Genomic DNA, 22628 nt, shown 5'->3' with positions numbered 1-22628 from the left:
CTAGTAGACTAATATTTGATATCCTATACCTGAATGACTTGAAGAGTTCAACAAACTCGATGAAGCTCATCGTGCTGTCAGAAATCATGAGATTCTGGAAGCCTTTGAAACAGCCTTTAGCTCGGCCGTGCCATGATCTGCTGCTCCATGCCCTGCAACCCCCCAGAGAGAAGTGAAAGAGAAAGAAAGATATCTTAACCTCAATGAAGAATGAAAGTTTTAGATATCGGACCATCAAACTGTCAGTCTACGTGTACAGCACACTACAAACCCTGGCTGTGGCTTGGCCGTTCCTGAGAGAATCGGAGAGGATTGTGGGCGGGAGTGGTTGGACCCTGCCATACTGGAGGAGGAGGAGGAGGAGGAGGAAGAAGAGGCTAGCAAACCAGGGCTTTTACTGGATGAGAGGGAGAATGGTCCAGGGAAGCTGTCCTCTATGGAGGCAAAGAGGACTGAGGGTGAACAAAAATCATACAGACAACAGATTGCCATAGGAAATATCCTGTGAAGATTGTTTCGTTCTTCTAAATAGGTTTTGTGTTATTTTTGGTTATTAAAATATAACACATTTGTTTGGCATACATGCAGATATTTGACTTTTTCTTTGAATTCAAATGGCTCCGTAAAATGTCACCTGGATCTTCTTGGTCGATGCTGTCAGACTCCGGTCCATTTCGATACAGTCCCTCCTTACAGCTACGTGTTTTCCTGGAAACCATCTCGTCATCTGTGGCATCCCCACTGTCTCCCTGTGTTAGACGTGTAAAACCACTTGTTACGTTAAAAATTAGGAACAATTCAGCATCATAAACGTGCAAGTCCGTAACTGTATTAAGAGGTATACTGTAGAACAAGACTGAACTGTGAAATGGACCAGAGTCTTTCTATATATGTATTGTTCTGAGCAGTTGCATTTTTAGAGAAAACAGCACAGAACAGGGAGCTCTGTAAAGCCTCTAAACATGTCAAACCAGTGGTATAATGGTGAAGATTAGCCTGAGGTGAAAGATCACAAGTGTTTCTGCAAAGCCCTGAAGTTTTGCTTTGCTCACTCGCTGTTGATAAGAGTCTCTGATAAATGTAATGTGAAAAGCAACACAAACTTTGTAATGTACTGACCCGGACAAGGACCTTCTTCTTCTTCTTGGTCTTATCATTGATGTTTTTCTGGGCAGCAGGTTTCTCCACTCCGCCTGTACCCATGTTCCACCTCCGCCCACCGAAGAGCTCAATTGCATGAGCTAGTGTAGGGCCCTCGTACCTGCCGTCCTCCTAACAGAGAGGAAAATGCAGACGCAAGCAGGTAGGAAGCAAACGCACAGGTTAAAACAGGCAAAGTTTAACTAGTCTACTCATCCTTTTATATAAGGCATACATACAAAATCCTCCTTTTATCAAAGAACCAAAGTTGGCAGAACATCCTTTGTGTGCTGCACACTGTACATTTTAGATATTGAAACTTGCTCAAAATGGCACAATAATGGCATTATTTAAATCCTCAGTTTTCCTCAGTCTCCTTGGAAATTTGAGGCTCTTTCAAAAATGTTTTAGGGATGTGTTGAAGTTTATGCTTTTTAGATTGAAAGTAGAATGAAGAAAAAGAGTAAACACAACATTAATACCTTGCCTTCACTTTATCCTGCACCACTTTTGCTGTCCACTTTAAATCCATGCATTTTTAATTCAAACATCGATGGAAAAGGGCATTTTTACAAGAAAAGTATTTTCAGGGAAACATGACAGAGTTTACCTGATACAAGCTGACATACTGCTTCCTAAGCCACTGCAACCTCTGGTCAGGAAACTTCTTTAATTTTCTGTTTGCATTCACCAACTCTGAAAGGCCTTTGTGAAGCATCTGTGCCGTGTGGTTCGGGGCGACAAAGTGCAGGAGTCTAGTGGCAGTAGTTAGGAGATTAGTTGAAATGTTCAGTAAACAGTCAAGTGTTTTACAGTTGTACCAGTGAACCAATGCACTAGTGTTCAGAAAGTGGGGGCTGGTGGAACAAGGCACTGACCTGTTGTCTGTGGTGCTGAGACCATAGAGGAGGCTGAGACCGTTTTCCTCCACCGTCATCTGACTCAGCTTGTTTTGCAAACATACAGCATGAACGTCTACTCCCTGGTGGCCCAGGAATACTGCCTGTAAATTCAAATGAACATGAATATTATGAGTGTAATCTAATTTTTGACTGTCAAACTCATTAATAATCCTACAAGATAAATCGATATTCTTCCAATGCAAGTTTGAGAAATTTGAACAACAAATGAACACATTTGAAATAATTGTATCAATGTTAACTTAAAGAAACAAAATGTTTTATTTGTTTTGAAATATACAATCACAATGTTTATACTAGATTAAGGCTAAATGTGAAGATTTACAGAGTGTAAATACCAGATAAATAAAGTATTTTTTTCTTTTTCAACACACCTTCACGACTCCCAGTTCTAAAAGGCCCTCTGCTAGTCCGGCCACTACAGCCTGTCCTAATCCCAGTGGTTGATCTGTGGGTGAAGACCCTCCGCTCTGGGGCTTACCTGCCATAAAACACACATCAACACATTTACGATATGTTTGAAATATAGTAAAAGCATAGGAAAGTGAGAAGCATGTGCGACATTTACAACCAGCTTAAATTTTATGTGCTACAAAAGATATGGTGCCTACTTGCCTTGGATAAACACATTGAAACAATGTTTAAAACAGAATTACGACACAGGAAATATGGATGCCTGTTTTTCGTTTGTTTGAAGAGTAATAATGAGAGAGGAAATGGGGCTCGTCTCCCTGAGATAAACACACTTGTGTTAAATTGTACTGATGACAAAGCAGCTCATTCAAGTTCTTTTTTACACATTCACCTGAACAAATTCTCACACTTCTTGTAAAAAATATTTTTAAGAACAACGGTTAACTGTCTCACGGCAGGAAATTAAATATATTGTGAAAATACAACACCCTGAATAAGACAAACCCCAGAAAAAAAGATTGTAAGTTAAACTGACAAGTTTTAAAAGCAATTTTGTTAGATTTTTTTAAATACTGTTGACAAGTAAACTAACATTTTTTTTTACCTTGAATCAATGAAAAAATATATAAATGTCTTTTGAATAATGCAGAATTTTCTTTTAATGACAAACGCTCTGTCATAGTTTACCCCAGGTGAGTGTTGTGTTGTCGGGTTGTAGTCGCAGCAGACAGCGGGCTGTGAGGTGGCTGTCCTGTTGGTAGTGGATGACTGTAGCCCCCTGCAGCAGAAACTGGTGAACGTCCGGTTGCAGTGACAACACGTACCTAGTAAAAAAAAATACAAATAAAATGTGGAGTTTCTGTTGAGCCATCTATGTGTGTTTGAGTGTAGTTGTGTGTTTCTTACCATGGAATGAGCTCAGTGCCGTGGCTGAATGCTCTATGCGTCTCCTCAGTCCCCTGAAACTCCACCTCTTTCACCGCCGGCTCGGACGACAAGTCGCCCTCTGAGTCCGACAAGTCACCCACCATGAATCTGAAGATGGTAGAAGTTGGGTTACAAGAGCAGATATTCAGTGTGGGATCATGATTTTTTTTTTAGAAAACAACATTTTATATCTGAATTTCAGAATTTTAGTTTACTGACAGATGGAATATGTAAATCAGTTCCTACATGTATTTCAACTTTTGCAGAAATGAGGTAAGAATGAAAGTTATGAAAAAGTTATGAAAGAAATGCATTGAGTCAAAAGTGGGACATGACCTGCATCAAAAGTTAAGATAAAAAAATGGACTCTGTACTGTAGTGCGTCAGTTGAACAAGCAAAAGCATCATGCATTTGTCATTGCACATTCCTTAACTACTAAACAAGCTTCTACTCAAACTTTAACTAAATCCATGTTGATGTTAGACGATTATAATGAAACTCCTGACACCCTTGAACCACTTACAAGACATGGTTTGATTCTGACGGTGTCCTAACTGAATGGGAACTAGAATGGGAGAAGGGAACACAGAAGGAGGAGAGGAAGTGTGAGACGAATAAAGAGTGGGCAGAGATGTTTATACTCAAGTTCTCAAGTAAAAAGAAAAATAGCAAAAAGAGGATGCTAGTGGGAAGCTCAGGACCACAGAATTCCTAGTAAGAGTAGGAAAAGATAATAATTATCTGTATCACACTACAGTACAGAAAAATTAACACTATACCCTTAACCAAAATGAAATAAGAGTTGTTATCCAGATCTCTAACTTGAAGTAATAACTTAGAGTCAGAGAAAACTGTACAAAAACATAGAGAACATTATCCAGGTTCCCTTAATAAAAACACCACAGGCCAAGTTTGAAATGAAATTAGTTTTCTAACAACATTGTATGTTAGTGTCCAAATTCTGCCTTCGGTGCGCTGAAAAGTACCAGAGCTCCGTTCCTTCCTGTCCTGACAGGAAACTAACCTGTTATCTTTTATCTCTGTGACACAGGAGTTTATGTGAAGAGAACAGCATCTTAATAACAATGTGCAAATGTGTTCCCTCACAAAGCCATTGTCTTCAGACGATGTTTATAAAAGACAATTGTTAAAGAAAATAGAATGGATCTTGGGTGCCTTAATATAACGTAATATGGTATCATAGTAGAAGGTATATAATGACTACAAATTAAACATTTGGGGTGAAATGTTCATTTAAGCACCATAAGAGATCACAGAGAATGAATGAAAAAGCTCTACACACGACCTTAGAGAAAAAAATAAAAGTTTTACATTAAAAGAAGAAGCCAGAATAAAGAAATGCAGTTGGACACCACTTTAGAAAACTAAAAGTGAAAACAACTGCAGTGTGCAGTCAACTAATACACAATGTCCCAATGTCTTGATTGGACTGGGTCAAATGCTTTGTGCCATTTGATACTGTACTGTATGTCTCATAAGCTTGGTCACAACTTGCGCAACACCCCCACAGATCATCCTTAATCTGGATGGGTTCAAGACCCTGTTATAGAAAGCATTCACCCTTCTAAGCTATCCTGTGTGCTATGCTACGCTGTGTGGTACCTGATGTTGTCTTTGGGGTAAAACTTTTGTACAAAAAAAACACAAAACAAGTGGGGGGGAAGAAAGGGTACTGACTGATTGCGGCAGCGGTCCCTGAAGGAGTTATTTCTGGACGCAGTGAATGAGCCGGTAGAAGAGGGACTCGTGGAGGCCTCATCAGGGTCCTCTGCCTCCAAACTACGATTACAAGACCTGAGGAGCAGAAAGAGGAGAGTCAGAGGAGAATTAAGTTCATGAATTTTTTTTTTAGATCTAAGCAAAATGGTGAGTAGAAAAAAATGGGAGCGAAGAAGACAGACCCTTGCGTGTAAAAACATTGTGTCTTTATAGGCGTTACTTTTATTAAAAGGTTGTCAAGGATGTAGCGTACCTGATAATCTGGAGGATGTTGCTGACAGTAGCTTCTTTCTCTGGGACGTGTAGTCCATCTGGACCTGAGCGTGACATGAAGTTGTGCTGGCCGCTGTAGTCAGACACAAACTACAGAAAGGACGACAGATAAAATAAATCAGGCTTATATTGTAATTACATGATGTCTGACTCGTGCTGCTTAAGTCAGTTATATGAGATGTATGTTTGTTTGTGAGTGCTTACGCAGTGTTTACTGTACCTCTATTGAGTCCTCAGTATTATATAGAGGTGGTTTCAGGCTGATGATGCTTGCTGTACCATCCAACGCCTCACTAAGCTCCTTCAGAAAAACCCCACAGAATGGCACCACCTTTGGTGCAGACAGAGGAAAATATCCCATTATGGCTTTTAATGTACTGTCATTATTTCATTACAGTTATGTGAACTATTGTTGTGAAACATGACAAATTAGACCAAACCTGAATAAACAGCAACCCACCTTGCATCCCGGGATGTTGAGAGCTCTGGTCACGACCTTCTTGTACTCAGAAGAAGATTCGTGCTGAGCCATGGCGTCCTTCAAGCTCCTCATGGTCTCAATGTCCGACTGGTCCATAAACTGCCACATCTTCAGCACCTTGCGGGACCTGGAGGACAAATAAAAATCTCAAATGTCAGTGATTCTGTGTGAGCAGGTATTGTTTAACGTAAAGACACAGGAAATGAATCTCTTTCTACAGTATGTGAGCAAATTGTCGTTAGTGTCAACCTGAGTCCAGCCAGGAACTCCATGACACCGTTGTAGTTTCCCATATTCCAACAGCATTTAGCGACATGGACCAGATAGGAGAAAACTTCTCTCTTCTCCTCCATGGATCCTGCTGTTAGGATCAGCCACGTCACCCACGAACTCACCTGTTGATGATGTTTGGAGTTACTATCACATCAAAGATTATGCACAAAAGGTTATATGTATATATAAACAGTCCAAAAATATGTTTCTGCATTATGTATTTATCATAATTCCAACTATACCCATTTTTTTAATATTCAAAATAAACACATTTTTAAAGAAAACATGAGCTTTATATATCTGTATGGGCTGCACATAGCTACTTGATCATTTGTTAAGTTTGTCATCTCTTTTTATGTCATTTTTCTATGTTTTTATGTGGTGAAACGTTTGCGCTGCCACAAAGAGAGAGGGACTTATTGTGCCTAGTTTGACTGTGTGTCAGTCTGTTGTTACAAGGCAGTTGCAGAAACTCTTGTGTGTGGTCTGACCTGTGTTCATGTCATCTCTTTTAAAGTCTGGCATGGCAAGCTGTTACTAAAGTGGTAATGAATGTACAGGACGATGCCACCTGGCCACACAGTGACACGCACACACACACACACACACACACAAGAAAGACTGAGATCAGATATGTATCGGCTGCTCTCTGTCTCTGAGCTGACTGCTCTCCAGCACGCGCAAAAAGACACGATGGAAGAACCAGATATGTATCAGGGTCAGCTTCCTTTGAAATTCTCTGCAACTGACACACAGACACACAGACACACACACACACACACACACACACACACACACACTCTCACTAACAATACAGGAAAAGATCAGATTTTAATCTGGCTGCCTCTTGCTCTCTGGTGCCCGTCTCTATGTATTAAAGCCTTATGAATGTATTCACACACACATAAAAGCACACACATACTCAAACTCCCTAACCCCCTTACAGGCGGTAAAAACATCCCTCTGGACCATAGATCTATTACTGGGTTATGTAAGGGTCTTTAAAGTCCACCACAGTCTGACTTCAGGGGGACTAAAAAAAGCCCCAAAAAACACACACAAACACACACTAAAAACATGCAAGTAACAAGTACTCAGTTTCACATGTACAGTTCTTTTTTTGATGAAATGTGTTTGGTTTTTTTGTCCCATGTCACCTCTGACCTCTAAGTGGATGAATTCACTAGCTAGCACAGATATCATAATTAACACATTCAACAAAAAACCCCTGCCCATGTAGAGATCACAGACCCATCAACATACACTATATAAGACCATGGATGCTCACGTATCAACCTCAAACACACACAGTATATACAGACATCTTAGAATGCCTTCTACATTCAAAAAACACATTATCTATATTATTTTATTAAAAGTCACACTTTGTTTGTCATACTTTTAGACTCACTTGTTTTAAAAGCGTTATGGTTTGTTATGTTGTTATGTCTCACACGGAGCAGCTTGAAGTTAAAGTTGCACCACTTTTACTACAAATTAGACTAAATGTATTCATGCAGTTCAGTGGAACTAAAATGTAATAAAAAGCTAAAAGTTTATCCTTGACCTTGAAAGCAGTAGTTGAGAAAACAAATCCCAGCACAAGGTCTACTTAGTTAGACGTTATGAAGTTTTCAGCAGATGAAGTTTTTCTATTTGTCATGGAAATGTAGATGCTCAAATTTCCAATTATTTGATCTTCAGGTACAGACAATCACTCCTGAAACTGGCAATGATGCAGTCTCTTGCTCTATTGTTCATTAGTTGTGCTATATTCTACTGTATATGGCTTGCTGGCAAACACCCTGGCTGCACTACAGTCTCTTATCTCTTGCTCTCCTGCTCTGTGCATGCCAGGATGTGCGTGCCTTGCGTGAAAATCTGCAATCAGTCACTTCTAGCTTCATGACATCAAGCAAAGCCATGTCAGCGCCTGGGTTGAATTACAGTCACCATCTAAACCCTTCTGGCCATCTGCAAAGTGGCTTTTTGAAGCGACACAGATCAAGGCGTATTACAGAGTTGGCATCTCCTCTGATATTCCAGATAGTGAAAGTGTGTACTCAGTGTTGTGTTTGAGAGATAATAAACAGGATATGAAGAGATATGAGGAAAGAGAGAGCTCGAAGTGGCAAAGAAGAGCAGAAAAAAAAAAGACAGAAGTACAGTAAAACAAACTTACTCAGTGCAAAGCGTTTTCTCAAACAACAGCTTCCTTTACATAAATAACATAGCTTTTATCAGCAGCAGCTTGACAGAATTTCAAACACACACACACACACGGAACCCGAAGCTCGGTACAAACTGATCCCCCCTTTGATGTTTGTGTATGCGCCCGTCTGTCTGTCCGTCTGTCCGTCTGTCCGTCTCCATCTGTGCACGTGTTATTAGGTGAATGTTGAGGGTCAGTTTCTCCTTGATACATGAATTAGATAACCAAGGTTGACAGAGAACTATGACAGAGTCAACGCATGCAACACATGCTCGTTAAAGCCAAACACTCCGGACAGACACAAAGGGGGCCCAAACTTCTTATCATCCCCTGCCTCCAAACACTCTATTGACCTGCTATTCATTTTAACTGCATAATCCCTCACTCCCATACATGGCTTGAAAATGAACGGGATCAAAACGAATTAAATTCTTTGGGGAAAATTTATAATTACAAAATGTTATCTGCCAAGTGTGAGGAAAGAAATCAGACCCTGAAAATAATAAAGGAAATAGCTCCAAAACTGTAGACCCAGTCCAGGCTGTTGAAGAGAATATCCTTTAATTTGTAATTGTTTTTTTTAATCAAATCCAAACTTGGAAATGTATTTTGAAAAATGTCCTTTAAATAGCTGAAGAAGAAACCAAGAATAAATGATCATATAAAAGGGCTGCAACCAGACTATTTCCAATACGAACGAATCTACCAATTATTTTCCCAATTAATCGATACATTGTTTGGTGTATATTATATCAGTGAATTTAAAATGGTACATTTTAAATGCCTTGTTTTGTTTAACCAAAAGAATAGAAAACAGAAGCTGTTTTTTTGCCATTTTTTCTTAAAAAATAAATTCAGTTGATCAATGTTTGAGCTTGGTTTGCATTGATGCCAATAATGGTTTGTTGTAATTGTTAAAGAATAAAAGCAGAATGCGACTAGTGAAGAAGAATTCAAAATTCATTCCAAATAATTGCAAGAACCTACATTTCTATTGAAAATATTTGACAAAACACTGTCCACAATCACTGAAGAAAGATGGTCTAAGCTACGGTGCACAGTCACAGCTTTGACAAATGACTCCAACGGTATCTCATCTTCTTCGGAGAGCACCACCATGTGAAGCAGCCTCATTGTTGTCTCCACAGTGAGTATCACTGTTGTCATTTGACTCTTGTTCCACTGTGCCCATATATGGCTACAATGCACATTTAACTTTTTGTGTGCGTCTCTCTCCTCTCACTGACTTGAAATGAAAACCAGCTGATGTGAGAGGCATGCAACTTAAAGATGACATCATCATTTCCAATCAATCTCTCGCTCTCTCGCTTTCTCTGTCTCAGCAGTACAATGTTGTGATTGTTTATTCTCCAAGTCACTCACCATAAAAGACACAAGGCCCGGGAGAGTAACTTCTGCCAACTTACACCACTGTGAGTGTGTGTGTGTGTGTGTGCGCTTTTGTACATGCGGTGTGTGCATCAGTCAAGACCTGATAAGTTGGTATGACTCGCACGGCAAAAACCACAACGCAAACCCAGCTGAAGGAAAACACGATTACTGGTCTGCTATGCTTTTCAACCTTTCAGCTTCATGTCAAATCGCAATGCATGCATTTGCACCGTCTCTGATGATGTCATGAAGGGCGAGGTTACTAAAGGGCAGTCAAACACTGTTTTCCATCAATATTTTCTCAATAGTTAAGAAGTGCTCTTTATAATATATATATAAAAAAAAAAAAAAAGAGCTCTATAAGGTCTTGTTCGAAAAGTTGTTCAAGGCGTTCAGGAGTAGCACCATTAAACTATTTCACATAGCTGCTGATTCAAAGATTCTCAAGTGATCTTATCCAGACTTAAATCCTGTAGATAAACTGAGCTTGGGAGATAGATGCTGTGAAAGGTTACTATGATGAAGTGCAACCTTTAAACCCCTTAAAAGTCGCCCCAAAAAAGGGATTAAAATATGTGGTTGTATGGTTTGAAGTAGAGCTGAAACAATTAGTCAATCGCCAGCAACGGTTTGATAATCAACGGTTTGATAATCAACGGTTTGATAATCAACCGTTTGATAATCAATTGAATGTGTGTAAGAGACAAAGAAAATGTACAAATATACAAAGAGATGATTATAAATAAATAATTTAAGAAAAAAAGCATGTTAATCCTAAACACACACACATTTCCTCACCTCATTGAAACGCGCCACCAGGTCCTCCACAGCGTTGCTTCGCTGAGCACTCTTGGTAGACATGGCGGGCACAGACAGCGAGGCCTTGAGGTTCAGGTGGCGTTTGGTTTGACACTCGGGACTGCCCACTTCTCGAGTGAGGAAACAGAGGTAGTCCAAGGGAAAGACCTGCAGGAAAGGAACAGACAAGCGATTTATAATTACTGCCACCTTAGAAATCATTTTTTTCTCTTGGGATCCAAGTCATTTTCTCATGCATGAATACAATAAAACGGATGTGTGTCTGTGTGCGTGTCCTCCCACCCGTTTGTAAAGCTGCTGCTCCTGCTCGGTGAGGATGCAGGCGATCTCCTCGGGGAACTGAACAAGGTGACGCAGCTCTGCCAGCTCCTTACTGATCCCACTGACGCTGGGTTGAAGAGAGCCGCTGCTGGTCATGCTGTTGGCCAGCTGACGTTCTGGATGGACAGATAAAGAGGAGCAGAGAGAAGAAGAGAAAGGTTTTAAGATTTTTATTCATATGCCATATCACAAACTAGCTGGTATTTTAGGTGCTCAGTGAGAGATAAAAGCTGTTGAAATCAAAGAGAGATGAACAGAAGAAGGAGAGAGAAGGGTTAATGGAAGAAAAGAGAGGAGAATGCATTGCCTTCACTGCTATCAAGCACACATGGAGAGCAAAGACTGCTGTTTCTCAAGCAAGAAATGAAAGAAAAACAGAAAGATTAGAAATGAGCCATTATCTACTGTGATGTTTCCCTTCCACCATAAAATTTGCCTCAATGAAAATATGCATCTGTTTTTCAGGAATAACCTGAATGTCTCAAGTCTTCTGATCCATCAATCTCTGCATACCACATACTCTCTACCTCTCCACCAGCCAAGATAAGTCGGCACGCTTCCCTCCTCCAGAAGTAAACAGCATTGATCAGCTGCCAGTGTCCTGTGTTTGGATTTCAGTTAGGTCCATTAGTCTGTCTGTTTACACACACACATATGCAAACCTGTTCTCATCTCTGCTAACAAAGGACTAATGGACAGTTTCTACACCGGTGCTGGAGCTGCCAGGTAGACATACTGTACATTGTTGGGATGAATGCCACATAAACTAACAGGCCTTTTTCCACAGCAGGAGATTTTCCGGGAACCGTTTCAGGGATTCCCTGCATTTTGATCTCAGAAAAGTGCAAACCCATTGTAGTCACAGGGAGATTGCTGCTTCCCTTTTCCTCTGAGGCAGGGACTATGAGGGTGAGGTTTCCAGAACCAAATGTAACTGACTGGTCAAACCCAAGCCGTGACACTGCAGTAGGACACTAAACAGCCTTTATTCCAAAAGAAGCATGCAGTTGTTCCCAATAGCAATACAGCTAGAGGAATGGAAGTGCCAGTTATTGCAGCATATTGTCTGCACTATATGGCAGAGAAGTCAAGGGGCGGCTGTGGTGTAGTCGAGAGCAAGGTAGTTCTCCATTCAGAGGATCGGTGGTTCGATACCCGGCTTCGGCAGTCGATGTGTCCTTGGGCAAGACACTTAACCCCAAGTTGCTCCTGAAGGCTTGCCATCGGTGTGGACTGGATGTTGCATGAATGTTAGTTAGAGTCTGATGGTGGCACCTTGCATGGTAGCCTGTCATCAGTGTGTGAATGGGTGAATGATATGTAACATACTACTGACTGTAAGTCGCTTTGGATAAAAGCGTCTGCTAAATGACTGTAATGTAAAGTCAGTTTAGCAGTTTAGTGTTTAAAATAAATGAGTAATACAATTTTTATAGTAGTAATCAGACAGATTCAGTCGGGTCATTTTCATACCTACCCACTTCCCCACACACATAAAAAATAGTGTATACTGCAAACACATATGCGGGGACACACTTAAAGGTTGTCCTTGGTAACCCTTGAGATGTGCAACAGGTAGCCATGGCAACAGCAGTGGCTGCTCTGCAAGGGCAAAACTTGCTTATTTACACTGTTTGATTTGTGGATCCGGACTCACAGATCCTGTAACACTCTCTCAGAGTGTGTGTGTGTGTGTGTGTGTGTGTGTGTGTGTGTGTGTGTGTGTGTGTGTGTGTGTGTGTGTGTGTGTGTGTGTGTGTGTGTGTAAGTGACAGTTAAAAACAAAGAGACGAGAGAAAGGAAAGATTAAAATAAATATAATAAACTTGGAATAACTGGAGGTCGTCTGGAGAGAGAAAAGATCAGTAAAAAGGAAGATAGAGAAACCAAGACAGTAAATGAGAAAAGAAAAGACACGGGAGCAGAGGTTGATAGAGATAAGACAGAGAGGAAGGAAGGGATTAGTTGAATAAGTGGACGTTTTGTAGTTTACTCTATGTAGCAGGTGTGAGCTATCTATAACAGTTAGAGACAGCATAATCCACCAAATCCTTTAAATGGCCTACACAGAGACAGACTTCAGGTCATGAATGATGGTTCATTTATCGTCCAGACACATTTTTCATAGACATATTTGCATTGAATTAAACAGAGAGAGAAATAGAATTTTACAACTGAAAAAAAGGGAAAAGTGTTTCAGAGAGCCAGCTGTCCTGAGACTACAGACGGTTGTCTTTGCTGTTTGGCTTTCCAAAAGATTATGAGCAATATCTCCTTATCTCTGGCCCAGACCTGTTTTCACATGATAAGTGGAAATAGAGACACCCTCAAATAAGTGATTTGAATTTCATGACCACGCAGAGGCCTCAATCATTCATTTATTCATCCTTTAAACGAGGAAACACACCGGAAGACAAAGCTGTCAGACAAGGGAGTGACAAAAAGGTCTCAAGAGATTCTAATGAATTATTTAAAAGAAAAGTGTGCTGATACAAAAAACAGAAAAAATTAAAGGAAACAACTGTGGTCCATAGTTTTGTAAATATTCATCCTGAAAATTGCCAAAAGCCTACATTCCCAAAAACAAAGGTTTTGTGTCCAAACGATTGCTCCCAAAATATAATCAGTAGATAAACAAATGTATTAGAATTTTTTTTCAATGACCCTTATCATGTGTTTTTCAACTTGTGCCTGCAAAGCTTCACACAAAGTGTCCAGCATCAGTAGCGACAACACAGAGCTGTGATAAATAAACATTGAAGACTGCATGGAGCGAAATCTTGAATTCCAGTGATGGCGATCAGTGTTTCTAATAGAATCAGTCGTAGACCCATGAGAAAAAGGCCCCTGACACACGTTACAGTTTTGGGAAACACTGATGAGCAATATTGAACATGCAGCCGTCCCGCTGTGAGACTGAGAAAACACAAGATCCAGGACTAATTGATTGTGATCTCCCTGTGATGTTTATCCATAGGTTTACCCATCTGTAATGCACGCTGAATACAAATACATTGTGGGTGTGTAATTCATTGAAATTAACCTTGCGTGTGTATCCAAACTATAACGTATCCAAACATATATATTATTATTATTATTTCTTTTTTTTTTTTTTCCTTTTTATCTTTTTTTTTTTTTTTTTAATAAAATGTGTAACTTATATGTTCATATCATGTGTGGTGTTGCGTGTGCATGTGTGCGTGTGTGTTTTTGTTTTGTGTGTGTGTGTGTGTGTGTGTGTGTGTGTGTGTGTGTGTGTGTGTGTGTGTGTGTGCGTGCGCGTGTGTGGGTAATGGATCCTTCTCTAAATGTGGTGGTGGAGGAAGTAGATTGTCTGAACACTTTCATGACATTTCTGTTTTTAATAAATAGCAGGCCATTAGGAGAGCCAGGGAATAAAGGTGTGTGTGTTTGTGTGTGTGTGAAGATGTGTGTGTGTGTATGTGTATGTCTGTGTGGGTGGGTGTATGGGGTTGATATATCAAAAACAGCATTGAATCAGTTATTGTTCATTTTGGTTGATGTTTAGAGGGTTAGAGTGCTACATGAGTTTTGTTCTAAGAAACATTAAATATTATATGCACATAAATATTTACAACTTAGACTTAAAGTTAATAATTGCATCGGACCAATTCATAAAATCATGCTTGAGCTAAGATAATTGCCAATATGTGTGTGTTGTTTAATAAGATTAGCTATGTCTGATAATTATTCAATCTGTATATGAACATTAGCATGTCGTATGAACCCTCACAGCAAAATCACAGCAAAATGAGTCTTAGTGAGATCCAGTATCTGTGTGTTTTGTATAACCATAACTCAACCTATTACTGACTCATGGCCAATACTGTATGACTGTAAAATCAACATGAAAGAAAATAAAAATCTTTCAGCACTGATTTGAGTTTTTTTTGTGTTCATTCAGTAAATCAAGTTATTATTCCAACCAAAGATGAAGAACCTTGAGCATAGACCCACACACACACACACACACACACACAGACACACACACACACACACGTTTAGAGCTGATGACAACTTCCCCACTGGAGTATGTAAGGCACGCAAACAGGTGCAGTACAAACAGCCTGAGTCAAAGGACCGTTAACAAATTAGCCTTTGAACCTATAGATAGGTACATACGTAGGTAAAAACAAATTTCTATTCAAAACATCAACAATCTTAATTTATTTTCCAGTTTTGGGTGGAATATATTTAACTGCCAAACACTACAATTTTAACATCTGAAACCTGATCTACTGTAGCGTTGCATCACCACATGAGTAATTCTGGTACACAGCATATTCTGATTGGTTTCTCAGTCTGTTAAATATTACTCATAAAATACACATTAAAATGGCTCTTTATATTGCTCTATATGTTGAAATATCATATATTATATAAGTGAAATCTCCAGCCAAACTGCAGCATCAGGCAGTTTCCATTTAGACCACGGCAAAACAATATTTTCAAGGCTTTGATTCGACAGTGTAAATAGCATGCAGGTAATAGTAGAATAACATCTGGTACTACCTCGTTCACACTGGCTCGCACACACGTGCACTTGAACAAGTAAGCTCATACACACACTTGTAGATAAAATTCAACAAGTAGTAGCAAACAAACTCACACACACAGCAGCAAACACAGACATACAACAATAAATAGTGTGAGGACACATAATACACAAACGCAGCCAAATACACATACACACCGCGGCAGAAGCAATAAACATCGATCCGTCTGACTGATGAGAATACACAGTTACGACTCATTGATCAGATCTGTATACTGTGTGTACACGGGAAGCACATGCAGACATTAATACGACATCAGTGTTCTTCGAACCTTTCTTCAATAGTGGGCAAGACTACGACAAAATATATGGAGTAGATAAGAAGTTCGGATAGATTAAGGAAAAAGGCTCCTTGTTATGAATCTAAAAGGTCAAATTAAAGCATTGTATAAGTAACATAATTGAGTCAAGCGAAGGTAATTTTGAAGATTTTGAGAAGTTCTCTTGTCTATTCCCTTCATATGCGAGGTATCAGGTGAAACTATACTGTGGATGAGGCTCATTCTATTTGCACAGGAAAAAAATAAAGTTAGACCAAAGTGTTTTTTGTGTAACTTCAAAGTGACTTGACACAAATCGGATGCAACACATGGGCCACTGTGGTGGTTTTGCGTTTAACTGTAAGGTGTATTACTGTATCCTCAGAGACAGAATATATCTATAGCCACGTGTGACATTCGTTCTTCGGGTCAATTCAGTGTGAAGTTGCCCAGAGACCCTGAAATTCTTGCCTGTCGTTGTGTCAGGTTTCTGGTATGAAGGGGGCACGGTGCTCTAGCACTGCACCAGGTCGCACACGTTTTCCCAACTGCTGCATGATCCATCAGTTATTTAAACAAAATGTCAAAGTTTTACATTGGATTGCAAAGTTACTGCCACCCGAAGTTTACTCCAGATAAAAGCAATCCCTTTGAATTCATAAAATCTTGTAATTCAGTACCACACAAATCACAACAGAGCATGCTGGTCTAGTTGACTCTTACGTGACTAACAAGATTGGAAGCAACAGCAGGTTTCAATCCATCCTTTTTTTTTTTTGCACATTTTCAATGCGTATAAAAAAGCCTAAGTGGAAATGCTGAAAATGTTAAAGAAATCAGGAAATTTTGCAAAACAAGTTTTTATGTTTTAATTAGGTGGAAAAATTGGCTTATTGATTAAAAAGTGCTAAGGAAACAAGCGCAAACATGATAACATACACGATGCATGCGACTTTAATGTTTGCATTTAGTTTGCCAATTTTCTAGAAATTCGGTTAAATTTAAGAACAATTTGGATGGAAACTGGCTATTGACATTTGAGACAGTAAAACCTATATAAAACATATGAAAACAAAGAGTTAATGGAGGATACTAATGGAACTTTGAGGTACAATTTGAACATAAAAGACCACAGATTCTGCCAGGACAATTAAGACGCACATTGAAACCGTGCGCCTGCATTTGGCACCAATAAGACAGAAAAGACAAGGAAAGTAAAAGGAGAGCAGGATTCTGCAGTTTTTTAAAATTACGAACTATTACATTTTATGAATTAGGTAAGAAGCTATCAACACCTATCATCACCGTTATCAAATCGGATTTTTATCTCTCTAAATGTGTATATTTCTTGAAACAACCAGCTGAGCAAATTAGTTTCCCTCATAATCAGATCCCCTGATTAGCATGTAAACAAATGGTTCAAGTACTCCTGTTACATTCATTATTTCCCCTTTGATATCTCATATGCATGACAGCTGACCACACTAGACAACCCACATCGGCTTCCAATTAACATGTACATAAAGACACTACATTTAAAAAAACGCACTGTACACCCACAGACCTATTTCATGTGTGTGTCCCTCAGTCAGTGTTACACTTTCTCTCAGCTGTGTGAAGACTCCGGCATCCATTCTGTCATAACTCACATTTCCTCTACTCACTGATCAGCTTGTAGTCCGTTCTGTTAGAGTGCTTCATGGTTGCTAGACACAGCCGGCCGCTCTGCTTCACCACTGACAGTTGAGTGCTGAGGCGACCGAAGTACACTTGTCCACATTTGAGCCGTCAGTACCGTCTCTCCTGCAGCTGCTCTCTCTCTCTCTCTCTCTCTCTCTCTCTCACTCCATTTCTTACTTGCGCTCTCTCTCCAACTCACGCTGTATCTTTGTCTATTGCTCTTTTTCACTCACTTCTTCTCTCCCTTCCCTCGTCAGTAAACAGTCCTTGCTCTCTCTCCTGACCACATTCACTTTTCTCTCTCTCTCTCTCTCTCTCTCTCTCTCTCTCTTTCTCCCTCCCACTTTTCACTGACACCATACATAGTTCACAGCCATGCGCTAGAGTTAGACCAGCCAGACCATCCCACCGCAGGAGCACACACTGTCATAATTCACACGCTCATATGGACAGAATATAGAAGCAATATCGGATAACGGTGGGTCCAAAAAACATCTTCCCCTCTCCGTCTCTCATCTTGACTTTTACGCATTAATAATAAAATGGGAAATGTTGTAAATTGTGTAGTTTTTGAAAACAAGATTCCCAATATGCAGCAAGTAAAGTCACAGTAAAGTGCTGATGGTTACTGATGTGTTTACATGCTATATATTAATGAGTCTTTAACAACTTTATTCAGTTAATGTATAAGTGCGAAAATAATTGGTCAATTCATTTTATAGATAGAATTATAATGATACATATAAATTGGCAATTTTTGACAAAATGAAACAAGTAATTTGAGTACAACACTTTGGCCTTTGAGAAACTGGATGAGCTTAAAATTCTGATGCTAAATGCAAAAGTTGCTAAATTCCAAATACAGCAAATTAATATAGCTGCAATTTAAAGATATAGTGGAGTAATGACTTCCTGAACAGAGAATGAAGTAATCTCTTTCTCTGTGTGTTGTAATCCACATTTCTCTTTGCTTTGTTTAAGTAGCCGGTCTTATCTCATTTGATTTTTTTTTTTGCATCTGAGTCCCACTGGCTAGCTTTAGCCGGCGCTCTGCACTGCGATAACAACCCGACCCACAGAGTTATCACAGAAGCGTAATGCCCACCCTCCGCTTGAGGACAGTAAATGTGCAGCCTGTGTGTTATAAGGAGTGCAACAGTCCCTCCAACTGCATACACATCATGCTGTTATTGGACACAGTACCTGTAACTTTGGTCAAAATATTAACTTTGAAATTACCGGAGCTAATGCACAAATATGGTATATTTGTGAAATATATACTGAAAAGTTTTGAGTTTTTTTTTTTTTTTTTTGCAATAACGGCCAAACAATATGTGCTTTTGAAATCCTTGAGACTTCTCACCAGCATGAATCCCCACCACATATGCTGTTAATGCTGACAGGCAACACAATGTACAATGTCGACTGAAAGGAAGACACAAAAAGAAAGAAAAAACGAGCTAGAAGGATGGCAGCCTATTACTGAGCAGCCCACTTCCTTTTTAGCAGTGCAGTAAATTGTGCTGTAAAGGAAACGAGGTCAAGAAAAGCACTTTAACCACTCCCATTTACAGCTCACATGAATATCACTCAATCCCAGTGGTCTTCCGTAGAGCTTTTCTTTGTACTTAAATAACTACAACTGTGTATGCTTTGACAGTAACGGGGGCAACAGGAGATGAAGGCACAGCTATTAAATACCAAAATGAAGTTGAAGATTGACAAATACTCCAAAAACCTATAGGATCACCTTATATATAACAGCTGTGCTGACATAGTAGTTTTTAAATTGTATTTTACCAAGTTGTAATTGTTTTGTTAGTTTGTTTTTTTGTGGCTTTCGGCTTCTTCATTTTTTATTTCTTACGCAAATCTGTTAGCATTTTTTTTTAATAAATTGTCTCTTTGTCTCGTCATTTTGTCACTGGTGATTCTATGCTTATCCCATCTTTCACCTCTTAGTTGTTTCTCAGATAAATACTTCAAGATCTGATCGTTACTTGAATGAATACGATGTTTAAGTTTCTTCCAGGGCTGCCACACACCATCGTTTTCATTTTCGACTAATCTGCCTATTTTTTCAGCTAGCCTTGCAAGCAGAGCCCAAAGTGACGTCTACCAAAATGGCAGCATATCCTCCCATTTGAGAAGATTTAAACATTATGTACTGCTTGAAAAATGTTAAAATTGTTGATTATTTTTCAGTCAATCAACTCATTGACTGTTTGATTCGGCTTTAGTTTCTTCTTGGTTTTAAGCAACTGCACCGAGCTGAACTCAATAAGTGGTGAGCTACATTACTTTATTCTTAAGACTGTGGTTATTCAAACGCGTATTCGCTCCTACAATATAAATCCATACGGAAGTCACAGTAGTGACATTAAATAATCCAATCAATGGATATGTACAGTCAAACTATCACGTTTCACATTATGGACATGCCCAGGCCATGAAACAAAAACAACTGCTCCTACTTACTGTCATATAAAGCAGTGATTTATGTCCACTCTATTTCTCTGTATCTCTACACATGCTTTCAAGCAGCACACAAACAAACAACCTTGACCTTACCCTTGTCTCACCCAGTTGACCCAGGTGTCAATATTATACCCTCACAACAAAAGCCTGTCGACTGACCCAGATATGTGCCAAATCATCGCTGACCCGCCACTAAAAACAAATGACTGCTATGCTACAGAAAGACATAAGTCATCCACATACATCAGAAGAACCAGCTAAATACTTTAAGATCATTTCAGTGGAGGAGGTCTAGAAAAACATTCCACCTTTCACCACTCACAGTAAAACTCTAAGAATACACCAAGGTTGGCCAGGCGGTTATCCTGGTAATCCTTGAAAGCATTTGGGCCAGAGGCACACATTTGTTAAGTTGTACTTTAAGCCCCAGTTTTGCTGCCACTTTACTGAATCTGTAATAAATACCTTATTTGTACAGGATAGGATAGAAACAGGAATAAATGTACACATAATACACTGATATACTCAAAGTTAAACAAAAATGTTGATGTTTTCTCGAAATCACAACCTAAATATCTCTTAGTTGTGTCTTAGTGTGTCATAACGAGATCCATAATTCATAAATGCATGACTTCATTAAAGAATATCCAGTACACAGTCACTAAAAATGTCAATTGAAACTATGTTTTATTATCAAAAATGATATACTGTCAAGAATATCCAGCATTTGTCAAACATAACACCTGCTCGAACAAATGACTGCTGACATAAACACAGTCATCTATCAATACTATGACTTCAACATAAAAATCCACCTGAACTTTTACCTCTGATATGCAATTTCCACCAGTATACATAAAAATATGTAGGTTTCATTCCTATTTTTTCCTTTGTAGCAGGTGCATTTTCAGGAAGAGGATGAAGGCAAAAAGAAGTAAGGAGAGGAAATGTATGGAGAGAGAACACAAAAGCTTTTCTACACTGATGAAATAAAGGTAACCCTCATCAGAGGGAATAATGAAAAAAAATCACTTTGATATCCAGAGGCAGTTGACAGTGGTGGCACATTATGTTTCTAGAGCACCATGTCTATTTTAAACCATTCAATTTTTGGTTTATATTCATAACTGCACCTCTGCACTATACTTTTGCTCTGGTTTATGCTTTAAGATGCTTGTTTAAAGAAAGGAGATGCACTTATGACTTCTAGTGACTAGTAGTTCTCTTGAATACCTATGTTGAATACACTTCCTGTAAGTCGCTTTGGATAAAAGCGTCTGCTAAATGACTGTAATGTAAAATGTAATGTAATAACCAGTTTCTGTATGAAAAGCTAGCACAGGTTGGTAACAACTGAAAAGCCTGACATGAAAAGGCATAATAGATATTTTTGTTCAACAAGCAAAAGGAACATGCTGGTTCCAAGATTGAACACTCAATCACCAAACACAAGGGCTTTTTCTGTTAAGATAGTAAAGCTTTATATAAGCGTAGTCCATTTACCATTTACACATATTTGAACTGAAAAGTTTTAAGGGGTTTATGCTCTGCTACAATCAAATACACAAGTTAGATTAAGAAATACGTTTTTTACTTACTTACGTATGAGAGAATAAGAGCAGGTTATGTTGAAACACAAAAAAGAGGAACAATACCATAAATGGTAAACAGGCAATAACTACATAAGTCATTTCGAAATTTTTCTCAAGTCAGACCTTCCAAAAAGCTTGAGGATAATAAATTGTCTTTGTTTACATCTGATATTTACTTTCACCTTGCAAAGAATGTCTTTTGAAAAAAAACATGCCTCATCTTAAAATCATTTTGAGTACTTATTTCTTGCAATAACAAAAAAAAAGAAAACTTGTTTTTTCTTAAGCCACTCTTTTGTTTGATTATTTTCAAGCTTATAGCACTGCAGTCAACAAGTGAATGGAAACTTTTTAAAAAGCAAAACTCAAGTTTATCTCTCTGTTTGTCTGGTACAGTAAATGTCAAATCATTCAAATGTCACAGCCAAACAGAACGTTTCCATGTGTGTGTAAGGCAGATCAGGAAACTTTTTTTAAAACACAACAATGTGTCTGTGAGTTTTCTCTGAGGTAATGCTCATGAGCAATATCTGGTTAGCTTTGGTACTGGGTTAGAGAGAAGGAGATAGTTAGACAGAGAGTCTTTGGGGTGTGTGTGTGTGTGTGTGTGTGTGTGTGTGTGTGTGTGTGTGTGTGTGTGTGTGTGTGTGTGTGTGTGTGTGTGTGTGTGTGTGTGTTCCTAAGAAATCCTATTCCTGCCAAGACTTCTAAGCTGCTATGCGTGCGCGTGTCTGGTTCTATTCTGTTTCCTGCAACACGCATTAGAACATAACATGCTGTCATGTTAAAGATATGTGCTGTATAAGTGTGTACGTGTGTGTGTGTGTGTGTGTGTGTGTGTGTGTGTGTGTGTGTGTGTGTGTGTGTGTGTGTGTGTGTGTGTGTGTGTGTGTGTGTGAGAATGATTTTTCCCTCCAAAAACTTGTCTGACAAAAAAATCAAGTCATGTTATTAACATGATTACTAGCAAGTCACAGAGAAACAGATACTAAGATTCATGTTTGTGTGTGTGTATATGTGTGTGTATATGTGTGTGTGCATGCGTCTCCTTGATCTTGTGAGAGACAGCCTGTCCCCTGGAGCAAAGCCAATGGAAATTAATGTCAGGATCAACTTACATTTATGTCAT

General features: G+C 39.1%; 1 protein-coding gene across 3 annotated transcripts in view; it reads right to left on the bottom strand.

Moving 5' to 3' along the window:
- Window positions 1–22628, bottom strand: part of plce1 (phospholipase C, epsilon 1) — an 84410-nt gene that overhangs the window by 19432 nt on the left and 42350 nt on the right. For all 3 annotated transcript variants that reach the window (XM_054598550.1, XM_054598552.1, XM_054598551.1), the window contains 16 exons: window positions 10875–11029; window positions 10572–10739; window positions 6146–6291; window positions 5876–6023; window positions 5636–5746; window positions 5396–5505; window positions 5101–5217; window positions 3381–3509; window positions 3162–3298; window positions 2435–2541; window positions 2019–2143; window positions 1751–1895; window positions 1120–1272; window positions 635–749; window positions 272–434; window positions 30–152 (listed from right to left, as the gene is read on the bottom strand). In XM_054598550.1, the coding sequence (XP_054454525.1) occupies window positions 30–152; window positions 272–434; window positions 635–749; window positions 1120–1272; window positions 1751–1895; window positions 2019–2143; window positions 2435–2541; window positions 3162–3298; window positions 3381–3509; window positions 5101–5217; window positions 5396–5505; window positions 5636–5746; window positions 5876–6023; window positions 6146–6291; window positions 10572–10739; window positions 10875–11029 (2152 nt within the window). The remainder of the gene's footprint in view (window positions 1–29; window positions 153–271; window positions 435–634; window positions 750–1119; window positions 1273–1750; window positions 1896–2018; window positions 2144–2434; window positions 2542–3161; window positions 3299–3380; window positions 3510–5100; window positions 5218–5395; window positions 5506–5635; window positions 5747–5875; window positions 6024–6145; window positions 6292–10571; window positions 10740–10874; window positions 11030–22628) is intronic.

This window comes from Anoplopoma fimbria, chromosome 5 (assembly GCF_027596085.1).
Source record: "Anoplopoma fimbria isolate UVic2021 breed Golden Eagle Sablefish chromosome 5, Afim_UVic_2022, whole genome shotgun sequence".
NCBI classification, from domain to species: Eukaryota; Metazoa; Chordata; class Actinopteri; order Perciformes; family Anoplopomatidae; genus Anoplopoma; species Anoplopoma fimbria.
The sequence above is the reverse complement of the archived record's forward strand: the minus strand, read 5'-3'. Positions and strand labels throughout refer to the sequence as shown.